This window comes from Schistocerca serialis, chromosome 10, assembly GCF_023864345.2.
Source record: "Schistocerca serialis cubense isolate TAMUIC-IGC-003099 chromosome 10, iqSchSeri2.2, whole genome shotgun sequence".
Lineage (NCBI taxonomy): Eukaryota > Metazoa > Arthropoda > Insecta > Orthoptera > Acrididae > Schistocerca > Schistocerca serialis.
The window spans coordinates 170,752,993-170,778,789 of record NC_064647.1 but is presented as its reverse complement, the minus strand read 5'-3'; the positions used below and the strand labels follow the sequence as shown (position 1 = coordinate 170,778,789).

The window sequence follows — 25,797 nt, the reverse complement described above, 5'->3', positions numbered from 1 at the left end:
AGTGACGCTGCAAGGTCAGTGTTAGAAAAGGGACTTAAATTTGCGCCTACTCCCAAGACCTTGCCCATCAAGGAGTTCATTTGTGCCGCTGAACAAGGTGTTTTAAAACTTCCGAGTGATGCTGCTGAAGAAATAAGCCGAGAGGCTTGCAGATCAATAACCAGGATGCCTGCACCCAAGCAGAACGTCACCATAGAAGAAAGAGGAGCGCTCCGTTCTTTAAAAGAAGAAAATGATATAGTAATTTTACCAGCTGACAAGGGTAACACCACTGTTCTTCTGCCTGCTACATCTTATTTTGGCAAGATGATGGGCTTACTACAGGATACAGCATATCGTTGTCTCCAGAAAGATCCGACGGAAGACATCCGCTCGCCTCAAATCCAGCCAACTTCCTGACCATCTGAAGAAGAGTTTAAGAGAACGAGCACCAGTTACGCCACGACTTTATGGCCTGCCAAAGATACATAAGGAGAATCTTCCGCTTCGTCCTGTCGTCAGTAATATAGGTGCCTCAACATACCACCTAGCTAAACATCTGGCTTCTCTTCCGAGTCCCATGAAACTCAGAAGATTTTATACGGTGACTGAAGAACCTGCGCCTTGAATCTACCGACTTACTAGTGAGTTTCGATGTGATCTCTTTGTTCACACGGGTGCCTCTGATGGACTCATTACAACTCATAGGAGCTAAGCTGGAAGAGGACATCTTACACCTTTTCAAACACGTACTTACCTCGATTTAGTTTTTATTCAACGACCAGTATTTTTAGCAGACTGACGGTGTTGTTATGGGTAGCCCTGTCTCCCATAGTAGCTAATCTTTTTATGGAAGATTTCGAAGACAAAGCACTTCAGACGGCGGTTTTGAAACCCAATTGTTTTTGGAGATATGTAGAGGATACGTTTGTGGTATGGCCGCATGGGACATCAACGCTTCCTTCTTTTCTGGAACATCTGAACTCCCTACCTCCAAGCATCTGTTTCACCATGGAGGTAGAGAAAGATGGTGAGCTCCCGTTTATGGATGTTTTGGTTCGTAGAAAAGGAGACGGCTCCTTGGGTCAAAGTGTGTTCCGGAATCCTACGCACGCAGACTTGTATTTATAAGCTACGAGCTGTCATCATCCCTCACAGTGCAGCGGTGTATTACGGACGCTAATGCATAGGGCTAGAGCCATCTCAGATCAGGACAGCTTATCGGCAGAGCTCAGCCATCTCCGCTCTGTATTTGCCCATAACGGGTACTCCGAGAAGCAGATCCGGAATGCATTTCGACCAGCACGGCCCAAACCTCAAGAACAGCCTGAAGAAGCAGACAACACCATGGGGTTGGTTTTTCTACCGCATGTCGGTGGCGTGTCTTTTAAGATGGGCAGAATTTTAAGAAATACCGTAATAAATGTGTTTTCCGGTCTCTAGCACGAGTGGAATCAATGCTGGGATCTGTTAAAGACAACCTCGGCCTGAGGAGACCAGGAATATATAAAATCCCGTGCCACTGTCGGAAGTCTTACATGGGCCAGACGTGTCGTACGGTTAGTCAGATGCGACGAACGTAAACGTCACACGAGGTTGGGTCAGATAGAGAAATCAGCGGTTGCTGAACGCTGCCTTGACACGGGACACGGCATGAATTATGAAGAAACCAAGATCCTCTCGTATGCTTCCACATACTGGGACTCCATCATCAAAGAGGTGGTCGAAATACGTATAAGCAGTGATCCAATAAACAGAGACACGGTGTTTCACCTGAGCAAAGCTTGGGAGCCAGCCTTGGTGGCACTAAGGAATCGTCAGTCGCAGATTAGCAACTGCACCGAGTCAACGGAGATGGGAAGCCTTAGCGCAGATGCTTAAATCAAGCGCCAACACCTCCCGCGCGCGAACGGGGTCCGTCGCTCCCGGCCGCATTTTCCCACGGCGCGGCGCGCTTCCGCAGATCGCGACCCGTTTCTCCAGCAGAGGGCTCTGGTATTCGACGCCGTCTACGATTGGTCTTCGATGACGTTATGCCCCCGCTGGCGCCTGCGCTGTTCTAGAAAGCCAACATATAAATTGGCGAGCTTCTCAGCGACGCGATTTGCCTCACCTCCGTGTTCAGTAAGGTCTTCGAGGCCATCCTCTCTCACCGTATTCACCGCTACCTTAACCAGCACCGCCTCCTTCCCCTTACCCAATGTGGCTTCCGGCCTTCCTTCTCCGCTGACGACCAGCTCCTTAACCTTAGCAATCTTCTTTCCCTCCAACTTAAATCCCGTCGCTCTGCTGTCTTTGTTTCCCTTGATCTCCAGAACGCCTATGACCGTGTCTGGCATCCCCGGCTCCTCTTCAAACTCCAGACCTATGCTCTCCCCATCAACTTCGTCCGTCTCGTTGCTTCCTTCCTCTCCCATCGTCCCTCCTATGTGACTATCCACAATTCCAACTCACGTACTTTCTATCCATCTGCCAGCATGCCCCAAGGTTCTGTCCTTCTCCAGTTTGCTGACGACACCGCCTTCCTAGCCCTTTATCCTACCCTTCAACGATCCCAACGTACCCTCCAAACCCACCTTGACCAATTCACCGCTTGGTGCAACCAGTGGTTCCTCCGTGTTAATCCCTCCAAGACCCAGGCGATCATCATAGGCTGCACCACCCGCTCCTTCCGCCTCCGTGATTTCTACCTCACCATTTATGGCCGTCCTATCCACCTGACTCCTACCCTCAAATACCTTGGCCTCACACTCAACCGGCTCCTCACCTGGACTCCACATATCCTTACCATCCAAAACAAAGCTCACATCCGCCTCCGCCTTCTGAAACTCCTGTCCGGGCGGACATGGGGTCTGCATCCTTCCACCATCCTTCACACCTACAAATCCTTGATCCACCCCATCCTTTGTTTCCGCCCCTCCCCGGTTCTATAAAGCTTTCCAAATCCTCGAACGCCATGCGCTCCACCTCGACTTCTGCATCAGCCTTCCATCCCCCACGCGCATCCTCTACGACCTCATCCCCTTTCCCCACCTTCTCCTTTTCCTTGAACACATCCGTACACTATATATTGTCCACTGCCTTGATCCCCCTCACCCCATGGTGTTTCCCTTCCTCTCCACCCCCAACCAGTTGTCGCGCCTTTACCGTTGTGTCCCACCCTCTCTCCATCTCCACACCCTCCATCTCCTTTCCCAACACAACTTCCACCATCTACCTCTCCCAGATGATGAGCTTCGCCCTGACATCTACCCTTCCTACCAACCCCATCTTCCTGCCTCCTCCTCAGGGCTCCCTCTCCTCTGCCTCTCCTCCTGAGCGGCTTCCCCCTCCTACTCCCCCTCCCTCTCTTGTGTCCCCTTTCAGTGTCTCTGCACTCCCTCCTGCCCTGTCTTTCCTCTTCATCTCATACCCCACGTGTCTTCTGCCTCTCCGTGCACCCGCTGACGCCCCTACTCTCTTCATCCCGCCACTTCTCCTTCTGCCCTTGCACTCCCCTCCTTTTCCATCCTCTCTGACCTTTCCCTCAGCAGGTCCCTCCTGGCAGTTTTATTCTTCATCGTGTGTGCTGCAAGTTGGTTTTACGTGTGTTGTTCTGGAGTGTTTTTAATACTGTGGTGGACTTTTAACCTGTGCATGTCCATTCAGTGTCTTCTCTGTATTTTAAGAATCGCCAACTGTGTTCTTTAACTTTCTGGTGACTTTTTTAACTGTCCCCCATTAACGTCTCCATGTCAGTCTATTTTTACCTCAATTTTCTCCCTTTACTCTGTTTTATGTTCCCCCTTTTTATTGTCGTATGTATTTAACATTTTATTCTTATTTTATTTGCCATGTCACTCGGCTGAAGAGCGGCGGATTGTGTCGCTGACAGCCCTCCGTTGCCCATATGGGGCAGGGGAATGAAATCACAATAAAGAAAAAAAAAGCGACGTGACAATAGCACCTGAAGATGGCGGGCAGTTGTTTCGCTGAAATATTGTGCGGTTTCTACAATATTATCCGGCGTAATTCCCAGGAACCTATCAAGCAGATGCAGCGCCGGGAAAGCCTCAAACAGCACACTAACTATAATTGTTCATATACTTTTACTTCCATGATTCTTCCAAAACGATTTGTTTCATTAAATCATTAATTTGTATATTAGCTATAAACATTAATGCTTGAATGGAGTCAGTTTATTTTTGATTTGCAACGACTATTTTATGTTTTCTGTGCCCAAACGTATATGCAAGTAAATTGAACCTACCTCGTGGCATATGAGGATGACGTGTGACTCTTCAGTCTCTGGTTCTGCTGTGTCCAATCTGGCAACTTCTCCTTCTTAAATATTACGAAATCCACTATTATGATGGCGACTGGTAAATGAACGATGATCACTGTAATTAGGCAGTTTCTGAAAATGAAATGTATGTGGTATAGTTTATGACAAATGTTAAGTTAGGCTGGTTATGAAATTCGCAGAAACACAATAAATTCGATTGTATACAACTATAGGACAAAATTCTTAAATTTTGTTTACCTAGGAAACTATAAATGAAGATACAACAAGATTTTCCCAAGTGTTCGGAAGCTACATCTTGTAATCATTTACGGATTTACACCTAACATCGACGATAATCGAATTTAACAAGCATGTGTTTGTGTGCGCGAGGAAAGAAAACTTGTGCTAACTGTCGTGACTTATTCATTGCTTGATATGCTGTGCATGTATTGTTGTTATTTTGAAAGTGTAGCTTTAATGATCCAGACACGTGCAGTAATGACATTTCGGATAGAGCAAAAAAACATCAACATAAAGGATGAACGATGGCGAAACAATACGAAGTGTTGAACATACATCAGCGTACATGTTAGGTAATTGCGCAACCAATCGGGGATTTAGATTTCGAAGAGAACCTTCTGAGAATCGCAGTCATTTTGCGCGCTTTCTACAGACAAACGTCTTGATAAGCCGGTTGAGTGCTAGTAGCTACGACAACACACGATAAGCTATCAAGTTTTACGAAACATTTTCGAGTGTGTGAGATTTATATGCTTCCGCTTGCAATACCTACGTGAGTAAACATGCAGAAAGGATGGTAATATAATAACTGAGATAAGATAATACAGAGTTTGTCCACATATATGCGATCTGCACGAAGAACTTTGGACTAACAAACGTCAGGGTGTCGAGGAGCGGTACAAAGGATCTTGTGGAACTAGTAAATTCAGAATGTAAAACAAATGAAAAACTTGGGATAAAATAAAATACAAAATATGCTTCTCTTCGTTCGATGTAACCATAGATAAAGTCCTAAACTAATGATTGGTACGTTAACTTTCACTATTTTGCGGATATTACTTCCAATTGTGGCAGTAGACGTGTCTTGTTCTGCTGTACACTGACGCTCTATATCGTCCCATGTCTTAACAAGCTGTTCGACTGGCGATTGTAAGAGGTCCATGATTAAGGAATTTGATGCAAGCGCACTCGAGCAGATGTAATTTCGATGGATTGCTCACGCGCTGCCTGCGATATGTAAGCTGTAAGAGAATCTCAGACCAAAGAGCAGTGTTGTATGCAGTAGCAACTGTGTGGCAGTAGGAGTAAGTAGTTGCTAGCTAGCAGTCTCGTGTATCGAGTTGGCTGGGCCTGTCCTGGTGGAGCGATGGCGAAGCCTGAGCGTTGTAGTATAAGGTAAAAGCTGCCTCGCGCATATGTAGTATTGTTATATCAAGTCCCATGTCAATGTTTTTTTAAAAAAATCTCTTAATAATAATCTCTCTCATAAAAAGTAACTTCTGACAATCATTCATTTTAATTTAAAGAATTTCCTAATTTCTCCAATCCTTGGTCATCCCGCTTATTGGAAAAGAAAAATCAGTTGTTTCCTTTATACATGACAAATATATCTGCCAGCATTGTACTGAGCTGCGCCAGAAAAATTTATTGTAAGAGCAGATATATACGCGTTATCCGGCGACCTAATTGAGGTAAGATTTTTCAATTTATTCGAAATGAATTTTCAGGGCCATGTCGCAGCACTGTTGACGTCCAAAGTTTACCAGTTTAAATTCATAGTCAATTATTGAAAGGTTATTTAAGTGAGTCGCAATTTAATTGAGAGGTTAGTCACATTGTATTATTGGTAGGTTACGGAATTTATCTGTGGGAGGCTACGCTGAATGCTATAAATAATTATATTTTTTACTGTTGGGAGGTTACACTAAATGGGAATATTATTTATATTATTTTACTATGGGGAGGTTACACGATAGTGGGAGTTCGCACAACGTTCGTTCAGTCTGTTTGTTTCTTTCGCGACATGTGTCGTTATTTTAATTCTTTCGAAATGATATAGTTTACAAGTCATCTGAACTGGATAAATGTATTGTCAGAAAGAGACGTTTGGCAGACCCAGAGCAACAGTTAAGTAATTTGCCTGAAATGTAAGTAGATACAGATGAACAATCACATGCACTGAGGCTACAAAAGTCGTGGGACACCTCCCAATGTCGTGTCGGACAACCTTTTGCCCGGCGTAGTGCACCAACTGAACGTGGCATGGACTCAAAAACTCGTTGGAGGTCCCCTGCAGAAACATGGAGCTGTGATGCCTCTATAGCCGTCCGTAATTGCGACAGTGTTGCCGGGGCAGTCTGTTGTGTGCGAACTGACCTCTCCATTACGTCTCATAAATGTTCGATGGGATTCATGACGGGTGATCTGGGTGACCAAATCATTCTTTGCAATTGTCCAGAATGTTCTTCAAACCAATCGCGAACTACTGTGGCCAGGTCACATGGCACATCGTCAACCGTATCAATTCCGTCGTTGTTTGGGAACATGACATCTATGAATGGCCGAAAATGGTGTCCAGCTAGGCGAACGTAACTGATTCCAGTCAACGAATGGTTCAATTGGACCAGAGGACGCAGTCCATTCCATGTAAACATAGCCCACATTATTATGGTGCCAAACCTATCCCTTTCAACTTAGATCCATGGCTTCGTGGGGTCTGCGTCACACTCGATGCCTGCCATCAGTTCTTACCAACTGAAATCGGGGCTCACCTAACCAGGGCACGATTTCCAGTCGTCTATGGTCCAATCGACACGGTCACGAGTCAAAAATATTTCAAATGGCTCTGAGCACTATGGGACTTAGCATCTGAGGTCATCAGTCCACTAGACGTAGAACTACTGAAACCTAAATAACCTAAGGATAAGACACACATCCATGCCTGAGGCAGGATTCGAATCTGCGACCGTCGCAGAACCGCGGTTCCGGACTGATGCGCCTCGAACCGCTCGGCCACAGCGGTCGGCCGTCACGAGTCCAGTGTAACCTCCCCACAAAATAAAATAAATAATATGAATATGATTCTAATTTGAACTTCCCACAAAATTTTCATTCACATTTTAGTGTAACCTCTAAACAGAAAAATTCCTAAACCTCTCAACAGTAAAAAATTATAATTATGTCATTCACATGCATGTGTAACGTCCCAACAAAAAAATAAATTCACTAACCTGGTAATGATACAATGTAACTAACCTCTCAATTAAATTGTCGCTCACTTATAACTTTTCAATAATTGACTGTGAATTTAACATGGTAAATTTTGGACGACAGGAGTGCTGCGTCATGGCCCTGAAAGACCATTCTGAATAAAAAAAAGAAAAATTCTTACCTCAATGAAGTCGCTGGATAACGCATAAATATCTGCTCTTACAATAATTTTTTCTGGCACAGGCCTGTGCAATGCTGGCCGATAGATCTGTCATTTATGAAAGGAAGCAACTGATTTTTTTTTTTTTTTTTTGCTTTTGCAACAATCGGGATGATCATGGATGGGAGAAATTAGTAAATTCTTTAAATTGAAATGAATGGTTGTTAAAAGTTACTTTTTATGAGGAAGATTATTATTACGAGAGTTTTAAAACATTTACATGGGACTTGAGATAACATTACTACATATGCGCGAGGCTGCTTTTTACCTTATACAATAATACTCAGGCTCCGGCATCGCTGCACCACGACCGGCCCAGCCAACACGATACACCATACCAGACCAGAGCAGAGCAGGCTGCAGACTAGCAACAACTTTCTGCTACAGCTACACAGTTCCTACTGCAGTCAACACTGCTCTCTGGTCAGAGATTCTCTTATACCTTGCATATCGCAGGCAGCGCATGAGCAATACATCGAAATTACATCTGCTCGGACCTCTTACACCAGGAGACGCGTTGTCTGCGATGCCGTGCTGTTAGCAAAGGAACTCGTGTCGGTCATCTGGTACCATAGCTCATTAACGCCAAATTTCGCCGCACTGTCGTACGTACCATATTGATTTCTACGGTTTTTCTCGCAGTGCTGCTTGTCTGTTAGCACTGACAACTCTACGCAAACGCCGCTGCTCTCTGCCGTCGACCACTGCTTTGTCCGTGGTTAGAGGTAATGTCTGAAATTTTGAATTCTTGGATATCCGAATATTGAAGTCAATAACGATTTCCGAAAAGGAATGTCCTATGCGTCTATCTCCAACTACCCTTCTCCGTTCAAAGTCTGTTGATTCTCGTCATGCGGCCACACCCACGTCGAAAAACTTTTCATACGAATCACCCGAGTCCAAATGGCAGCTCTGCCAACGTACTGCCGCTTTATACCTTTTGTACCCGATTCTACCACCATGTCTTCATAGCCACATCGCTATTCTATGGTTTTTGTCACCGCAGTGTAGTCAGTAACAAACCTCTGTTTCTCGCCATCATGCAATAGGAAGAACACAAAAGTGCGGCTGAGTAATGACAAATACTTAAAAATGGGGTCCACTTGGTAATGAGATGAAGAATGTCCAGCATCAGAGTGTGATATATCGAGGAAAACTATGATTGGAAAAGGAATCTTTCCGCATTTTCCGGTGCTACTGGACTTCAACCTGTTGAAGAGAAGAAATTGGCAGGCGTGAAGGAAAACCACGCATTAAAACATAAGTGCCAAGAATCAGATTTATGCAACTTCTGGATTTCAAGAATGAAATTTTCACTCTGCAGTGGAGTGCGCGCTGATATGGGATACTTGATGATTGTAAGGCGCACCCAGGAGCGGATATAGACTGAGATCACAATTTAGTGGTGATGAAGAGTAATCTGAGTTTAAGCGACTAGTCACAAAGAATCAAAGAGCAAAGAAGTGGGACACAGAAGCGCTTAGGAATGACTAAATTCTCTTGAAGTTCCCTAAGGCTATAAATACTGCGATAAGAAATAGCTCAGTAGGCAATACAACTGAAGAAGAATGAACACCTCTAAAAAGGACAATCACAGAAGTTGGAAAGATACATAGGTACAAAGAAGGTAACTGCGAAGAAACCATGGGTAACAGGAGAAATACTTCAGTTGATAGATGAAAGAAGTACAGAAGTGTTCAGGGTAATTCAGGAATACAGAAATACAAGTCGCTTACGAGTCAAGTAAATAGGAGGTGCAGGGAAGCTAAGGCGAAATGGAAGCATGAAAAATGCGAAGAAATCGAAAAAGAAATGATCGTCCGAAGGACAGCCTTCAGTATTGTTAAAAGCAAGGACGGTAAGACTAAGAGTGCAACGGTAATTCCATTGTTACATGAGAGGAGGGAGTGGATAGGTGGAAAGAATACATTGGAGACGTCTATGAGGGGGAAGCCTTATCTGGCGACGTGATAAAAGAAGAAACAAGAGTCGATATAGAAGAGACAGGGAATCCAGTATTAAAACCAGAATTTAAAAGAACTTCGGAAGACTTAAGATCGAATAAGTCTGTACGGATAGATAACATTCCATCAAATTTCTAAAATCATTTGGTGTAAGTGGTAACGAAACACCTATTCATGTTGGCGTGTAGATTTCATGACTTTTGGAAAAATATTATTCACACAATGCTGAAGATTGCAACAGCTGAAAAATGGGAGAATTACAGCACGATCAGCTTAATAGCTGATGCATACATGTTGGTGACAAGAATAATATGTAGAAGAATGGAAAAGAAAACTGAGAATGTGTTAGATGACGATCATTTTGGCTTTAGAAAATGTAAAGGCAATTGTGACGTTGCTACAGAAAAATCAAGAGACGTTCATAGGATCCGTCGACCCGGGAAAAGTGTTAGACAGTGTCAAATGGTGCAAGATGTTCGAAATTCTGAGGCCAACTGGGTTAAGCTATAGGGAGAGACGGGTAATATACAATATGTACAAGGGTCAAGAGGGAATAATAAGAGAGGAAGATCAATAAGGAATTTCTTGGATAAAAAGGCTGTAAAAAGGTGTGGTCTTTCGCCGCTACTGTTGAATCTATACATCGAAGAAGCAATGATGGAAATCGAAGAAAGTTTCAAGAATGGGATTAAAATTCAAGGGGAAACGATCTGAATGAGAAGACTCGCTGATGACATTGTTATCCTCAGTGAAAGTGAAGAAGAATTACAAGATCTGCTGAATAGAATGGGCACTCTAGTTACAGAATATGGATTGAGAGTAAATCGAAGAAGGACGAAAGTAATGAGAACTAACAGAAATTAGAACAGCGAGAAACATAACAATGGGATTGATGGTCACCAAGCAGATGAAGTTCAGGAATTCTGCTAACTATCAGTAAAATAACACATGACGGATGGAGCAAGGAGAACATCGAAAGCAGACTAGCACTGGCAAAAAGGGGATTCCTGGGCAGGGAAAGAAGGAATTTTTGAGAATGCACGTTTGGAGCACAGCGCTGTATGGTAGTAAAACATGAACTGTGGGAAAACCTGGACAGAAAAGAATCCAAACATTGTAGATGTGGTGCTACAGACGAATGTTGAAAATTAGGTGGACAGATAAGGTAAGGAATGAAGAGGTTCTGCGCAGAATTGGAGAGGAAAGGAATATGTGGACAGCACTGTCAGTGAGAAGGGACAGCATGGTAGGACAGCTGTTACGACATCAGGGAATGACTTCCAAGGTCCCAGAGGGAGCTGCAGGGGGTAAAAATCTCTAGAGGAAGACAGAGTTGGAATAATTCCAGCAAATAATTGAGGTCGTAGGCTGCAAGTGCTACTCTGAGATGAAGAGGTTAGCACAGGAAAGGAATTCGTGGCGGGCTGCATGAAACGATTTAGAAAACAGATGACTCAAAAAAAATCGACAATTTAGGGACGCTGGTTGTCTCTCTATAAACAGTAAAGTAGCAGTCGACCAAAGGTGGCCGGCCGCGGTGGCCGTGCGGTTCTGGCGCTGCAGTCCGGAACCGCGGGACCGCTACGGTCGCAGGTTCGAATCCTGCCTCGGGCATGGTTGTGTGTGATGTCCTTAGGTTAGTTAGGTTTAAGTAGTTCTAAGTTCTAGGGGACTTACGACGTAAGATGTTGAGTCCCATTGTGCTCAGATCCACTTGAACCATTTTTTGAACCAAAGGTGCCAGATGCAATTGTGTACGCAGTCCAAACAAATCAACGGTCCACGATGGATACGAACTTGCAATACTGCAGCAGACAGCCTGGAAGATTTTATGACGCCTATTACAATTCAAAGCGTACCGTCTGCAAATCGTGCATCAATTAAAACGGCGAGGCTATGGCTGACGCCGTTAGCCTCGTATCACGAGGTGGGAAGCTTTTGAGGAGGAACACTCCGCCTCCAAAGTGACATTCAGCGACGAAACGCGAGCGAGGTTCGCAGAAGGTTGATGTAGAGGGTGATTATACGAGGGCCGTTCAGAAAGTAACCTCCGGTTAATTTAAAAAAATACACCAAGTTAAATAAAAATATTTTAATATATACATCTTACAACTACATCTTTGCACTATTTTTCTACATAGTCTCCATAGCGATTGAGGCACTTATCGTATCTCTTCACAAGCTTTGAAATTCCTTCTGCATAAAAATCCCCCGCTTGTGCCTGGAGCCAGCCTGTGACCGCATCTTTGAGCTCTTCGTCGTCATCAAACTGCTGTGACCTGAGCCATTTCTTCAAATGCATGAAGAGGTGATAATCACTTGGCGCCAGGTCGGGGCTGTAAGGTGGATGGTTGATAACGTCCCACTTGAAGGACTCAAGAAGGGCCGTTGTTCTGCGAGCAGAGTAAGGACGGGCGTTATCGTGCAAAAAAACGATACCGGAAGTCAGCATACCACGGCGTTTGTTCTGTATAGCCCGTCGTAACTCTTTTTTAGTGTTTCACAGTACACGTCTTGATTAATGGTCGTACCACGTTCCATGAATTCAACCAACAACACCCCTTTGGCATCCCAAAACACCGTTGCCATCAGTTTTCTGGCAGAAAAATCTTGCGAGGCTTTTCTTGGTTTGGTAGGCGAATTTGAATGTGCCCACATCTTTGATTGTTCTTTTGTCTCAGGGTTCACGTACTTAATCCAGGTTTCGTCACCGGTCACGATTCTGTTTAACAATGGTTCTCCTTCGTCCTCATAACGTGACAGAAAGTCTAATGCAGAGGCCATTCTTTGAGTTTTGTGGTGGTCGGTAAGAATTTTGGGCACCCATCGTGCACAGAACTTACGGTAACCCAATCTTGCTGTCACTATCTCGTACAAGAGAGTCTTAGAAATCTGTGGAAAACCAGTAGACAACTCCGACATTGAGAAACGTCGATTTTCACGAACTTTTGCATCAACTGTCTGAACGAGTTCGTCAGTCACCAATGATGGTCTACCACTCCTCTCTTCATCATGAACGTTTTTTCGTCCACTTTTAAATAAACGTACCCATTCACGGACAACTCCTTCACTCATAACTCTTGGTCCGTACACGGCACAAAGCTCACGATGAATAGCTGCTGCAGAATATCCTTTGGCTGTAAAAAACCTTATGACAGCACGCACTTCACATTTGGCGGGGTTTTCTATTGCAGCACACATTTCAAACTGCCACAAAAACTAAACTAGCGCAGGTACGACGTTCACTCGACCACGGCTTGATGCCGACTGACCTGTTGAGTGCGTGAACGCACAGATAGCGTCGCTACTCCCCCCACAACCCGCACTGTGACCAATCGGAGGTTACTTTCTGAACCGCCCTCGTAATTAAAGTTAAACTTTCAAAACGCTGTAGAAATAACACCACTGGTCAGAATGACGTCAGATTGCAACGGAATATTATCGGAGAAGGGGGAAACGTATGGCAGAAGAAAAAAAAGTGTAAAAATAGAGCCGGCCAGGGTGGCGAGCGGTTCTAGGCGCTTCAGTCTGGAACCGCGCTGCTGCAACGGTCGCAGGTTCGAATCCTGCCTCGGTCATGGTTGTGTGTGGTGTCCTTAGGTTAGTTAGGTTTAAGTGGTTCTAAGTCTAGGGGACTTACGACCTAAGATGTTGAGCCCCATGGTACTCAGAGCCATTTGAACCATTTTTTGTAAAAATTGATCAGTAGATGGCGCTGTATGTGTCAGAATACGTAAATGGCTTTGCAGAAGTTCCAGACACTGAAGGGTTTGAAAAAAGGCGTTGGTCCCATGACTACCGTGGGTCTGATTCGGAAATTCGAAAAGACGCGTTCTTTTGGTGTGCAAGCTGGTAGAGGGAGGAAACGAAATGAGTCTACATCTACATGGATACTCTGCAAATCACATTTAAGTGCCTGGCAGAGGGTTTATCGAACCACCTTCACAATTCTCTATTATTCCAATCTCGTATAGCGCGCGGAAAGAACGAACACCTACATATTTCCATACGAGCTCTGATTTCCCTTATTTTATCTTTGTGATCGTTCCTCCCTATGTAAGTCGGTGTCAATAAAATATTTTCGCATTGGAAGGAGAAAGTTGGTGATTGGAATTTCGGGAGGAGATTCTGTCACAACGAAAAACGCCTTTCTTTTAATGATGTCCATCCCAAATCCTGTATCATTCCTGTGACACACTCTCCCACATTTCGCGATAATACAAAGCGTGCTGCCTTTCTTTGAACTTTTTCTATGGACTCAGTCAGTCCTTTCTGGTAAGCATCCTACACCGCGAACAGTATTCTAAAAAAGGACGGACAAGCGCAGTGTAGGCAGTCCTCTTAGTAGGTGTTACATTTTCTAAGTGTCCTGCCAATGAAACGTAGTCTTTGGTTAGCCTCCTCACAACATTTTCTGTGTGTTCCTTCCAGTTTAAATTGTTCGTAATTATAATTCCTAGGTATTTAGTTGAATTTACGGCTTTTAGATTAGAGTGATTTATCGTGTAACCGAAGTTTAACGCGTTCTTTTTAGCACTCACGTGGATTACGTCACACTTTTCGTAATTTAAGGTCAACTGCCTCTTTTCGCACCATTTCGATAATTCTTCTAAATCGTTTTGCAGTTTGTTTTGATCTTCTGATGACTTTATTAGTCGATAAACGACAGCATCATCTGCAACCAACCGAAGACGGCTGCTCAGATTGTCTCCCAAATCGTTTATACAGATAAGGAACAGCAAAGGCCCTTAACAGTACCTTGGCGAACTCCAGAAATCAGTTCTGTTTTACTCGATGAGTTTCCGCCAATAACAACGAACTGTGACCTCTCTGACAGCAAATCACAGATCGAGTCACATAACTGACAAGGGAATGGTCAGACTTGTCATGCCGAAACATGTATTGCTTTTTTTAGCACTGTTATTTAACTTTGCAAAAGGTCCGTATGCAAAATTGTAGCTGCTGACATGAACTGGAAGTCACCTAAAAAAAATCACGAACATGGCTGGCTGTGTTTCCTGCTTGGCGCTTGTAGTGACGGCTGGCCACCCCTGGAAATGGCGAGTCGGGGGCGTTGTGCGCATGGTCGGGAAGTGTGGCCGTCTTATCGCGGCGTTCACTAAAGAGGAATATCGCTGCACGGTTTTGGTGGAGAGAGGAAAAGAATATTCGTTTCTGTGGGATGCACGTCCTTTTAATTTCTGGTACGTATTCCGAAACATACCGTCCAGAAACTGGTTAGAGATGTGAAAGATGTTCTGTACATGTTCATCTATATTCCGTAAGCCACTTTACGGTGAACATTCAATCTCCCCTCACAGGTGATGGCGAACCCTGTAAATGTTTTGCTGCTTGCCATGGAGATATACCACAGACGTCAAATGAAGCAATCAACAGAAAACACGCGTGAAGACTATGTGTTGTGCGACATGGTTGTTAAACTTCTAGACGAGCATGTAAATGGCGCAGACGTCTGACTAAAAACAACTGAAACACTCGATATTGCAGACTTTGAATCTACAGACGGCGAAGACACCGACGAAAGTTGCACTCATGAAGACTCTTCGAGTGATAGTGCCACGTACCATCATCAGTTATCTCCGAAAGTAACACTAGCAACTACAATTGCCTTATCAGAAAAAAAAGGGGGTGACGTATTGGTTGAACGAAAGTGTCAGTACTGTTCAAAATAAGTATCGCTTTGTCCGTTCTGTACGTGACTTGTATAGACGGAAAAAGGAAGTCGCTGGACGACGTAAGAGTCGACTGGAAATTGCGACGGAGATAAATGCGCGACTTTTTGAGCTATTTACCGATGCCAGACAACAGTCACTTAGTGTCAGCGATACAACTTTGCGTGATTGGGCGTTAGAGATTGCCAACGCGATAGGCAATGAAGAATTTACAGCTTCTCATAGTTGGATTAGTCGCTTCAAAAAATCACATAAAATTGTGGCATGAAAAATAACAAAATTTGTATCGAGAAACAGGTCGTAAAATGAAGCTTTACTTTCGAATGCAAAAAATAAGATCGCTAGTTTTAGTGAATCGTACGTGTACAATGCAGATCAGTCAGGTTTTCAAAAAGAAATGCGTGCGAAAAGAACACTGTTATTCAAAGGGGAAAAACATATTGAGACGATTGCGCAGTCCACGACTGCACTCACCCATTCATACACTATAATGGTCATAATTAGTCTGGATGGCTCATTGCTGCCTAAACTACACTCCTGGAAATGGAAAAAAGAACACATTGACACCGGTGTGTCAGACCCACCATACTTGCTCCGGACACTGCGAGAGGACTGTACAAGCAATGATCACACGCACGGCACAGCGGACACACCAGGAACCGCGGTGTTGGCCGTCGAATGGCGCTAGCTGCGCAGCATTTGTGCACCGCCGCCGTCAGTGTCAGCCAGTTTGCCGTGGCATACGGAGCTCCATCGCAGTCTTTAACACTGGTAGCATGCCACGACACCGTGGACGTGAACCGTATGTGCAGTTGACGGACTTTGAGCGAGGGCGTATAGTGGGCATGCGGGAGGCCGGGTGGACGTACCGCCGAATTGCTCAACACGTGGAGCGTGAGGTCTCCACAGTACATCGATGTTGTCGCCAGTGGTCGGCGGAAGGTGCACGTGCCCGTCGACCTGGGACCGGACCGCAGCGACGCACGGATGCACGCCAAGACCGTAGGATCCTACGCAGTGCCGTAGGGGACCGCACCGCCACTTCCCAGCAAATTAGGGACACTGTTGCTCCTGGGGTATCGGCAAGGACCATTCGCAACCGTCTCCATGAAGCTGGGCTACGGTCCCGCACACCGTTAGGCCGTCTTCCGCTCACGCCCCAACATCGTGCAGCCCGCCTCCAGTGGTGTCGCGACAGGCGTGAATGGAGGGACGAATGGAGACGTGTCGTCTTCAGCGATGAGAGTCGCTTCTGCCTTGGTGCCAATCATGGTCGTATGCGTGTTTGGCGCCGTGCAGGTGAGCGCCACAATCAGGACTGCATACGACCGAGGCACACAGGGCAAACACCCGGCATCATGGTGTGGGGAGCGATCTCCTACACTGGCCGTACACCACTGGTGATCGTCGAGGGGACACTGAATAGTGCACGGTACATCCAAACCGTCATCGAACCCATCGTTCTACCATTCCTAGACCGGCAAGGGAACTTGCTGTTCCAACAGGACAATGCACGTCCGCATGTATCCCGTGCCACCCAACGTGCTCTAGAAGGTGTAAGTCAACTACCCTGGCCAGCAAGATCTCCGGATCTGTCCCCCATTGAGCATGTTTGGGACTGGATGAAGCGTCGTCTCACGCGGTCTGCACGTCCAGCACGAACGCTGGTCCAACTGAGGCGCCAGGTGGAAATGGCATGGCAAGCCGTTCCACAGGACTACATCTAGCATCTCTACGATCGTCTCCATGGGAGAATAGCAGCCTGCATTGCTGCGAAAGGTGGATATACACTGTACTAGTGCCGACATTGTGCATGCTCTGTTGCCTGTGTCTATGTGCCTGTGGTTCTGTCAGTGTGATCATGTGATGTATCTGACCCCAGGAATGTGCCAATAAAGTTTCCCCTTCCTGGGACAATGAATTCACGGTGTTCTTATTTCAATTTCCAGGAGTGTAGTGTGTGTCTTCAAGAACCAACTGGACGTTTTGGACCACGAGTCAAAAGAACAATGTTCTACGCAAACAATCTTGTGGCAGACGCATCGAAGTCTAGAAAAATGGGAAATGAAAACGTTAAACTTTTCATGCGTCATGCTTTTCTTCCGTTCTGCGGGAACAAATATCTTCTCTTTCTAGATTCGTGGTCAGGTCATAAAAGGTCTGATTCATTAAAAGCTGTACTTCGAGCCCACCCTGACAAAGAAGTAGAGATACTTCAGATTCCACCCGGCACGACGAACGTAATTCAACCTTTAGACAGAGAATTTATCCGTCAGTGGAAGGCATTTTACAGAAAACTAAGAGAGAAAATTATTGTGTGCAGATCACTGCAATTTCCTGTCTATCACCGTGACAATATTCTCAAGCTGCAATCAGTAGCACATTATCGATTTTCCTCCCCACGGTTTCGGAATTTGATTAAATATGCGTGGCACTCCTCGAAATATACTGATACTAGGCCTGATTCATTCCTAACACCAGCCCAGATTTGTCTACGGACATCTAACAACGCCTGTGATTCGCAGGGCTGTCATATGTCGTCTTTGCTTGTATGTTCTTGGTGCACAAAAAAGCTATGTTTTGAATATTGTATCAATATTTCGCATTTTTGCGGTAATTACAAGAAAAATTTGGACGTATATTTATTTGTGTCTATTTCATAGTTATTTGGAAAGAATGTTGTAGATAACATATCAGCCATATTTGTCAACGAATGTTTAATTATCATACGATCGCTTTCACTGGGGGAATCAGCTCTCTCATTGCTGTGGCAAGAGAGCTGCGCGTAGCTGACGCCACCTTGTCCCTAGATGGCGTTGGTATAACGTAGCGAGAGAGGTCAGGGTTGTACAAGAGGCAGTTATAAGCGCGGAAACCATGCGACAATAATGTCTTGCATCATAAAATTGTGTACAGACTTCCAGGTCATGTCAGCAGCTAAAATTCTGCATACAGACTTCTTGCAACGTTAACTCGCAGTGGTAAAAAAAGCAACACAGGTTTCGACATGACAAGTCTGACCATTCCCTTGTGAGACGATGTTCCGTAAGCGCGCAATTTCATTACGAGCCGCTTGTGTGGTACAGTGTCAAAAGCTTTCCGGAAATCCAGAAATACGGAATCGATCTGAAATCCCTTGTCAATAGCACTCAGTACCTCATGCGAATAAAGAGCTAGTTGTGTTTCACAAGAACGATGTTTTCTAAACCCATGTTGACTGTGTGCGTCAGTAGACCGTTTTCTTCGAGGTAATTCATTACGTTCGAACATACGTTGTAGTGGCCACAGCAATGCACAAGGAGACGATGGTCGTGTGCAAACGTGTAGTGCGCGGAGAATTGCCCGAACACTAGACGTACCCATGAGTACGGTGCGTAAAATCGTACGAAACATCCTTCTTTGCTGTTCATTCAAAATTACCCATGTGCACGAGTTGCGTTCTGTTGACCTGCCAGCAAGAAAGACCTTTGCTTTAGAATTTCTTGCTCGCAGGGAAGCGGACAATGAGTGGCCATGGAAGATTTTGTGGACAGACGAAGTCCACTTTCATGTGACAGGACATGTCAATACACAGAATTGTCGAATGTGGGCAATGGAAAATCCACACGCAAATCAAGCCGTACCACTTCATCCAGAAGAGTTCACTGTGTGGTGCGGGTTTACGGCATTATTTATCACAGGGCCATATTTTTTCGAAGATGACATGTGATGACTCTGACGTCACTGGCTACCTCGCTGCTCTACTGACATAAAGCTAATTCACAGTGATGCCTTGTTTCGAAAATTACGTTCCGGAAAATTGATTAAAAATGGTATGTTGTACGTCACTCTAAGATTACATTCATAGCAACTCTTGAAAAATTATTTTTGAGTGTTTCAAAGAATGAGAATGTTCGTAAAAATTGGTTGCAGTAGCAAAATGCCACCACGTTGCTGGCCAAATTCCCTTACTTAATTAAAAAAGTCTAGCACCCTGAAGTTAACAATAATTTATCTCTAAGATATTGTTTCGCACTGTTACAAAGAAGGATAGCGTGAGTCAATGAAATTAAACTGTTAGTAAAAATTATCGTTTCATCACTTCTTTGCACATCACTGATAGCTCGATTGGTAGAGGTGGACTGTCTAATATTGCAAATAACATATTGTCTGAGTCGGAGTTTGGGTTTCTTAGGGATTCTGATATAGAGACAGCTATTTAGACTTACAATGAGAATGTAAGTTGCCTTTGCCGTGACTGGTAAGCGCTACGAGTGTCTTTCGCTCAACGTCGTCATTCCAGCTCTCCAACAGCGTGGATGTGTGAATGGGATCATCTTTATGCAACATGGCGCACCTCCGCACATTGCAAATCCAGTTAAGCAGCTGCTGAAGCGCCATATCGGAAATGCTAGAATTATCAGCCGCCATTTCCCTACAGCCTGGCCCTCCCGATCACCTGATCATAATCTGTGTGACATCTGGCTGCGGGGCTATCTGGAAGATGTTGTCTTCAGTGTTCCGATTGCAAACTTAGCTGCACTGAAGGCACACATTGCGCGCCACATTCTGAACGTGATCCCGGAAACAGTTCGATCGGTTGTGGAACATGCTGTTACTCAGTTTCAACTTGTTGCAGAAAACGGTGGATAGCATATTGTACAGGTTTTGCGCCAGTCACATGGAAATTAACAATCCGATTTGTTTTTCATTGATGCTTTTTATGAGGTTTTTAGCCTCAGGACAATTAAAAAGCGCTGTGATTGACGCTTTTTATGCGGTTTTTGGCCCCAGGACAATTTAAAACCGATTTTTCCCATCCGATGTGATATGACCTTGCCGTGGTGGATGGGCTTACGTAACTAAGAGTATCACACCTGTACACTCACTGAGTGGTACAGTTTGTTTAAGTGGAGCCGGAGGTGCCTATGCTGCCCATGTTAAAATCACTGTTTGAGGAACATTTATGAATAACTACCAAATAGAAAAATTTGAATTTTTTTTTACATATAGAGTGGTTTAGTATTGCAGTTATGACAGAGGGATTTTGGAGTATCTTTTCTGGTTTCCTTCCAATTATTTTTTTTTATTAATGACCCAAATTTTTTTAAAAATAATTGCTTTATAATTAAACTGAAATGAAACTACTGAATATATTGCCAAATGGCTGTGTTACAATGTAAGTTTGACCACTAGGAGTGCTGTATAAAAATTTCATCTCTCTAGCTTGAGTGGATTTTGAGAAAATGTTCCTTATATTCGAAAAATTCTAATTTACGGGAAATGGCTATCAAAGTTTCTCAATACATTCCTGCACTATAGGATGGATTATCGGGGTCTTCATCCTCCAAAAGCTTCCTCTTCTGTCTTCTTTTTTGGCCTGTTGTTCCATCATAGTTCATATGCCTTTCTCTTCTTTCTGCTCCTCTTATCCTTTCTCTGTCAATATTTCTTAGTGCTCGTACAGTGTTCACCCCAGCTGTAAATCCTAATGCCTTCAGAACTTCACACTGTTCCCTTGGTTGTAGGTTGCTATTGCATCATAAATGCCAAAGTGCAGTGTTTTTATGCTTACAAACATCTTTTAGGAATCACTTTGCAAATCAAATTGTTTACGCTCTCATTAGGATTCTGCGTCTTTCCGTGTAGACATTTGTGTAACAATTCTGGATGTGCTAAGTCATGAAAAATTGGTTTTATTGTTCCCTCCTGATTCTTGCAAATACTGCATATTACCCGCTTTGCACAAGAAGTATAATACTACCAACAACAGGCGCAACACTGAACTAATTCGAAACGGTAAACAGCAAAGAGACGATGTTCCGCGCTCTTATTCATTGTAGTATCGCAACTTGGTATTAGTGTTGATTTTCTTCTCCCTACGTTCTTCCTCTTCTTATATACACGGTTACTAAAACGTGGCATCGTAACCAGAACAAAAGTGTACGACAGTATTAAATGGAGCAAGATGTTCGAAATTCTGAGGAAAATAGGAGTAAGCTGTAAGGAAATACGGGTAATATTTGTCACAGAAAACAATGTAGCCAACCCTTGCACACTCGCTGTATGCGTAACATGAGGCGCTGTATGCGTAACAGGCCGAGAAAATCCCAAGCAGTTCGCCAGGAAGTCACGAGAGGATGTTAGATGCATTCAGCGGCCGCCCATTTCCTCTGCAGGCGTGGGGGAAAATGGTAATAACTCCACTTCGTAATTTTTTGAATTTGACCACCTCCGGCTCCCCTTAACGTCAAGCGTACACCTTCCTTAGGCATTGTTGTATGATTCATTTGTCAATTGTCGTCGACCACTATTAAATTGTGATACTTACAGCGCCATTTTTTGCTACATTTTGTAACTATTTCTTTTTCTTCTGCCATGCGTTTTCCCCCTTCTCCGATAATATTTCGTTGCAATTTAACGTCATTCTGACCAGTGATGTTATTTCGACAGCAGTTTGAAGGTTTAATTATAAGCATCCTGTATTTTGCGCATTGTTACAGGCGAAGCTGTACTGGCTATTTCTCTTTCCTGGGAAAACTGTGACGGATAAGTCTGACCTCTCTACGTTGCAATTGTCGTTGTTACCACAATTGACTACAGATTCCGAGAATTACATCTACATCTACGTGATTACTCTGCAATTCAAATTTATGTGCTTGGCAGAGGGTTCATGGAAACACCTTCAAGCTTTTTTTTTCTACAGTCCCAATGTGGAACGGTGTGCAGAAAAAAACGAGCTCTTAAATGTTTTCGTCCGAGCTCTGATTTCTCTGATTTCATCGCGATGATCGTTTTTCCTGCGCCGGAGGGCGCCAACAAAGCAATTACGCAGTTTGAGAAGAAAGCTGGCGACTGAAATTGCACGAGAACATCCTGCCGCAACGAAAAGTGCCTTTGTTTTAACAGTTGTCGCCCCAAATCACATAAAATGTCCGTGGTACTCTGTCCACTGTCTCGCAACACTAGAAATCGAGTTGCCGTTCTTTGAATATTTCGATGTCCGCCGCCAGTCCCATCTGATGCGGATCCCACCCAGACCGCATAGCAACAGTCCGCTCTTTAGTAGATTGGCTGCATTCTTCAAGTGTTTTACCAATAAATCTGAGCCTTTTGTTTGTTTTCCGTAGAACACTATTTATTTATTAGAAAGATGCATCAGAATAGCTGCTGATAATAATTAATCTTTGTTAACGACAAACTGTTTCAGCATTTATTGTCATTCGAAAGTCTAGAATGATATGAGGAATATATTTCGTCGCTAGTGAACTGTCTTACAACTGTTGCGCGATGTGGCCGCGCGGTTTGAGGCGCAATGTCACGGGTGGCGCGACCCCTCCCGTCGGAGGTTCGAGTCCTCCCTCGCGCATAGGTGTGTGTGTTGTTCTTAGCATAAGTTAGTTTAAGTAGTGTGTAAGTCTAGGGACCGATGACCTCAGCAGTTTGGTCCCTTAGGAATGCACACACAGTTGAACAGTCGTCTTATAACTGACAGCATTTTGATTAGACGGCAACTGACGTAAATATAGTGAAAATAATACGGTAATTAAGGTCTGACAGTAGCTTGACAGTTTTACGACGTCACATCAGTCTATATGGTACCTGACAATGGCAATACACAACGAAACAGTCTGTTGTGAATGGCGGTCTAAGGCGCTGCAGTCATGGGCTGTGGCCGGCCGAAGTGGCCGAGCGGTTGTAGGCGCTGCAGTCTGGAACCGCGCACCGCTACGGTCGCAGGTTCGAATCCTGCCTCGGGCATGAATGTGTGTGATGTCCTTAGGTTAGTTAGGTTTAAGTAGTTCTAAGTTCTAGGGGACCTCAGCAGTTGAGTCCCATAGTGCTCAGAGACATTTGAACCGTTTTGAACCATGGCCTTTGAGGCTGGTCCCGGCGGAGGTTCGAAGCCTCCCTCGGGAATGGGTGTGTGTGTTTGTCCTTAGGATAATTTGAGTTAAGTAGTGTGTAAGCTTAGGGACTGATGAGCTTAGCAGTTAAGTCCTATAAAATTTCACACACATTTGAACTTTTTTTGTTGTGAATGAAGATTAGTCATTACAAGCAGCTTTTCTTGTGCATATTTCCGATAATCATGTAAAGCGTTTCTGAAGAAGAGAAATTTGTTAACATCGAGTATAGATTTAAGTGTCAGGAAGTCGTTTCTGAAAGTATTTGTATGGAGTGTAGCCATGTATGGAACTGAAACATGGACGATAAGTAGTTTGGACAAGAAGAGAGTAGAAGCTTTTGAAATGTGGTGCTACAGAAGAATGCTGAAGATTAGATGGGTAGATCACGTAACTAATGAGGAGGTATTGAATAGAATTGGGGAGAAGAAGAGTTTATGGTACAACTTGACTACAAGAAGGGATCGGTTGGTAGGACATGTTCTGAGGCATCAAGGGATCACAAATTTAGCATTGGAGGGCAGCGTGGAGGGTAAAAATCGTAGAGGGAGACCAAGAGATGAATACACTAAGCAGATTCAGAAGGATGTAGGTTGCAGTAGGTACTGGGAGATGAAGCAGCTTGCACAGGATAGAGTAGCATGGAGAGCTGCATCACACCAGTCTCAGGACTGAAGACCACAACAACAATGTCATAGTAGTGAAGATGTTGCGGCTCTATTCCTCTGGACCACCAGACTGCCGTGACATTACACCTTGTGAGATGTAAATGCAAGATGGGTAAACATGCGTCGCAAAAATTGGAAAACACTAACGAGTGACTCGGCCAAACAGAGTGGAACAACTTGGATTGATTAAGCGCGCTGGGGTCTGAAGCATGTGCGGGATTAATAACAAGGCCATATTGCGCTAATGAACCTATATCATTGTATAGTACAAGCTGAACAATCCGCCATTTTGAATCCCACGTTGAAGGCGCTCCTTAAAACTCTACGGAATATTTACGCTTTTTAATACGCTATTAAGGCCATCAAATGCACATTCCTTGCGCAGATAATATTACAACGTAGTAAATATATTGGCTTACCTTTAACTTTAAGCGACAAGCAAATTAAAGTAGGTGATTAGACGAGTATTTCGAGATGTGATACATTCACTTACGTTCCATGCTACTCGTACGTTGCTGTTCTACATGCTTACCAAACACAGTTGAAATGCTTTACCAGTATCGTATTTTCTGGTTTATACATGATACATCCAGTTAAGTTTATGGCAGGTAAGAGTCGCATTCGTAAACAACTACGAAATAAAGTTACAATGGAACACAACAGGCATAAAAATTTCATATGAGCAAGGGAAGGAATTGCTTGAGTACTCAACGTGTATTACTAATTTTATTGACTATTTCAAAAGCTTTAAAGGAAATCTGTCAGAAGTTATTTAAAAAGTAAAGAAAACGCAGACATTTTTTTGTTACTAACAAGCCGCGATGAGGTATTATTAATCTAATCTTTCTACAAAATTAACAGATCCTTGGGATGACTTGTGGTTTTGTACAGATGTTGTAAATAAAATCAAGAAAAGTAGAATATTTTAAACTTACAATGTTACGTCGTATTATGCAAACATAATCTGCAGCAAGATTAAAATAAAAAAACTTCTTACATACGTAGTTTCATTACCATGTGAGCGCATCTGTTTCTAAAACAAAGAAAAAAGCCTTTTTACTTATATTACAGATAGTTGTTCGATTTTGGTGTCCATATGCGCCTTGAATTTACAAGCCACCTTGTACGACTATCTGTATCTGAAGGAAACCGATAAAACTTACAGCGACCATGTCTGCTATTATTTGAGCTGCTTGAAGCTGCACACCCAACATTTTGAAGCTGTGGAACAATAAATTAAGCAAAATTCACTTTCCTACACCACGCGAAGCGTAGAACACTCTCGTGAGCTTGGGATTCAAAATGGCGGATTGTTCAGCTCGGTATATCCAATGCTTTACATGAACCGATGACGTCATTAACATGGGCCTCAGCGGCGGTATGAACGTCAAGAAACGGCCACTGGATGACGTCACCAACAACACGGGAACATTAGAAACATAAAAACCGACAAAATCAATGGGACATACACGCCAATACGGGGAGGGGGGCAGGTTATGTTCTTGTTATTAAAGGCTACAAACATACTAAAAATTGAAAATATGAAGACATCAGAGAAAAGAATGGAGATTTTATCACGTACGTGAATGTACGAGGTATCGAACTTAAATAGTGACAACTATTTATTCACAATCGATACAAAAGAGTTACATGTTTTCACCTGTTACTGTCCTCCAAAGTAGTCACCAGCGTTGTGTAGAACCCGTTGCCAGCGATGTGTAAGGCGTAGTATACCGTCAGCAGAGCCTCTTTTCTTTATGGTGCGAATGGAGCGGTCTAAAGTTATGACGATTCTCGTGTACGACTGTGATGGTGTTATCCTAACGCATTACGATCCTCCACTGCAGACCGTCAATGCACAGTATTACTGTTCGTTTTTGGTGCATCACCTG

The 25,797-nt window shown here is 43.9% G+C and overlaps 1 protein-coding gene across 3 annotated transcripts in view; it reads right to left on the bottom strand.

The window, feature by feature from the left end:
* Positions 1 to 25,797, bottom strand: part of LOC126425205 (serine/threonine-protein phosphatase 6 regulatory ankyrin repeat subunit C-like) — a 57,039-nt gene that overhangs the window by 14,830 nt on the left and 16,412 nt on the right. For 2 of the 3 annotated variants that reach the window (XM_050088161.1, XM_050088160.1), the window contains exon 2: positions 4,229 to 4,375. The exons of the other annotated variant lie outside the window; for it this stretch is intronic. Coding sequence is in view for 1 of the 2 variants with exons in the window: in XM_050088160.1 (XP_049944117.1) it covers positions 4,229 to 4,238 (10 nt within the window). In the remaining variant the exon portion in view is untranslated. The remainder of the gene's footprint in view (positions 1 to 4,228; positions 4,376 to 25,797) is intronic. 3 annotated transcript variants of the gene reach the window in all.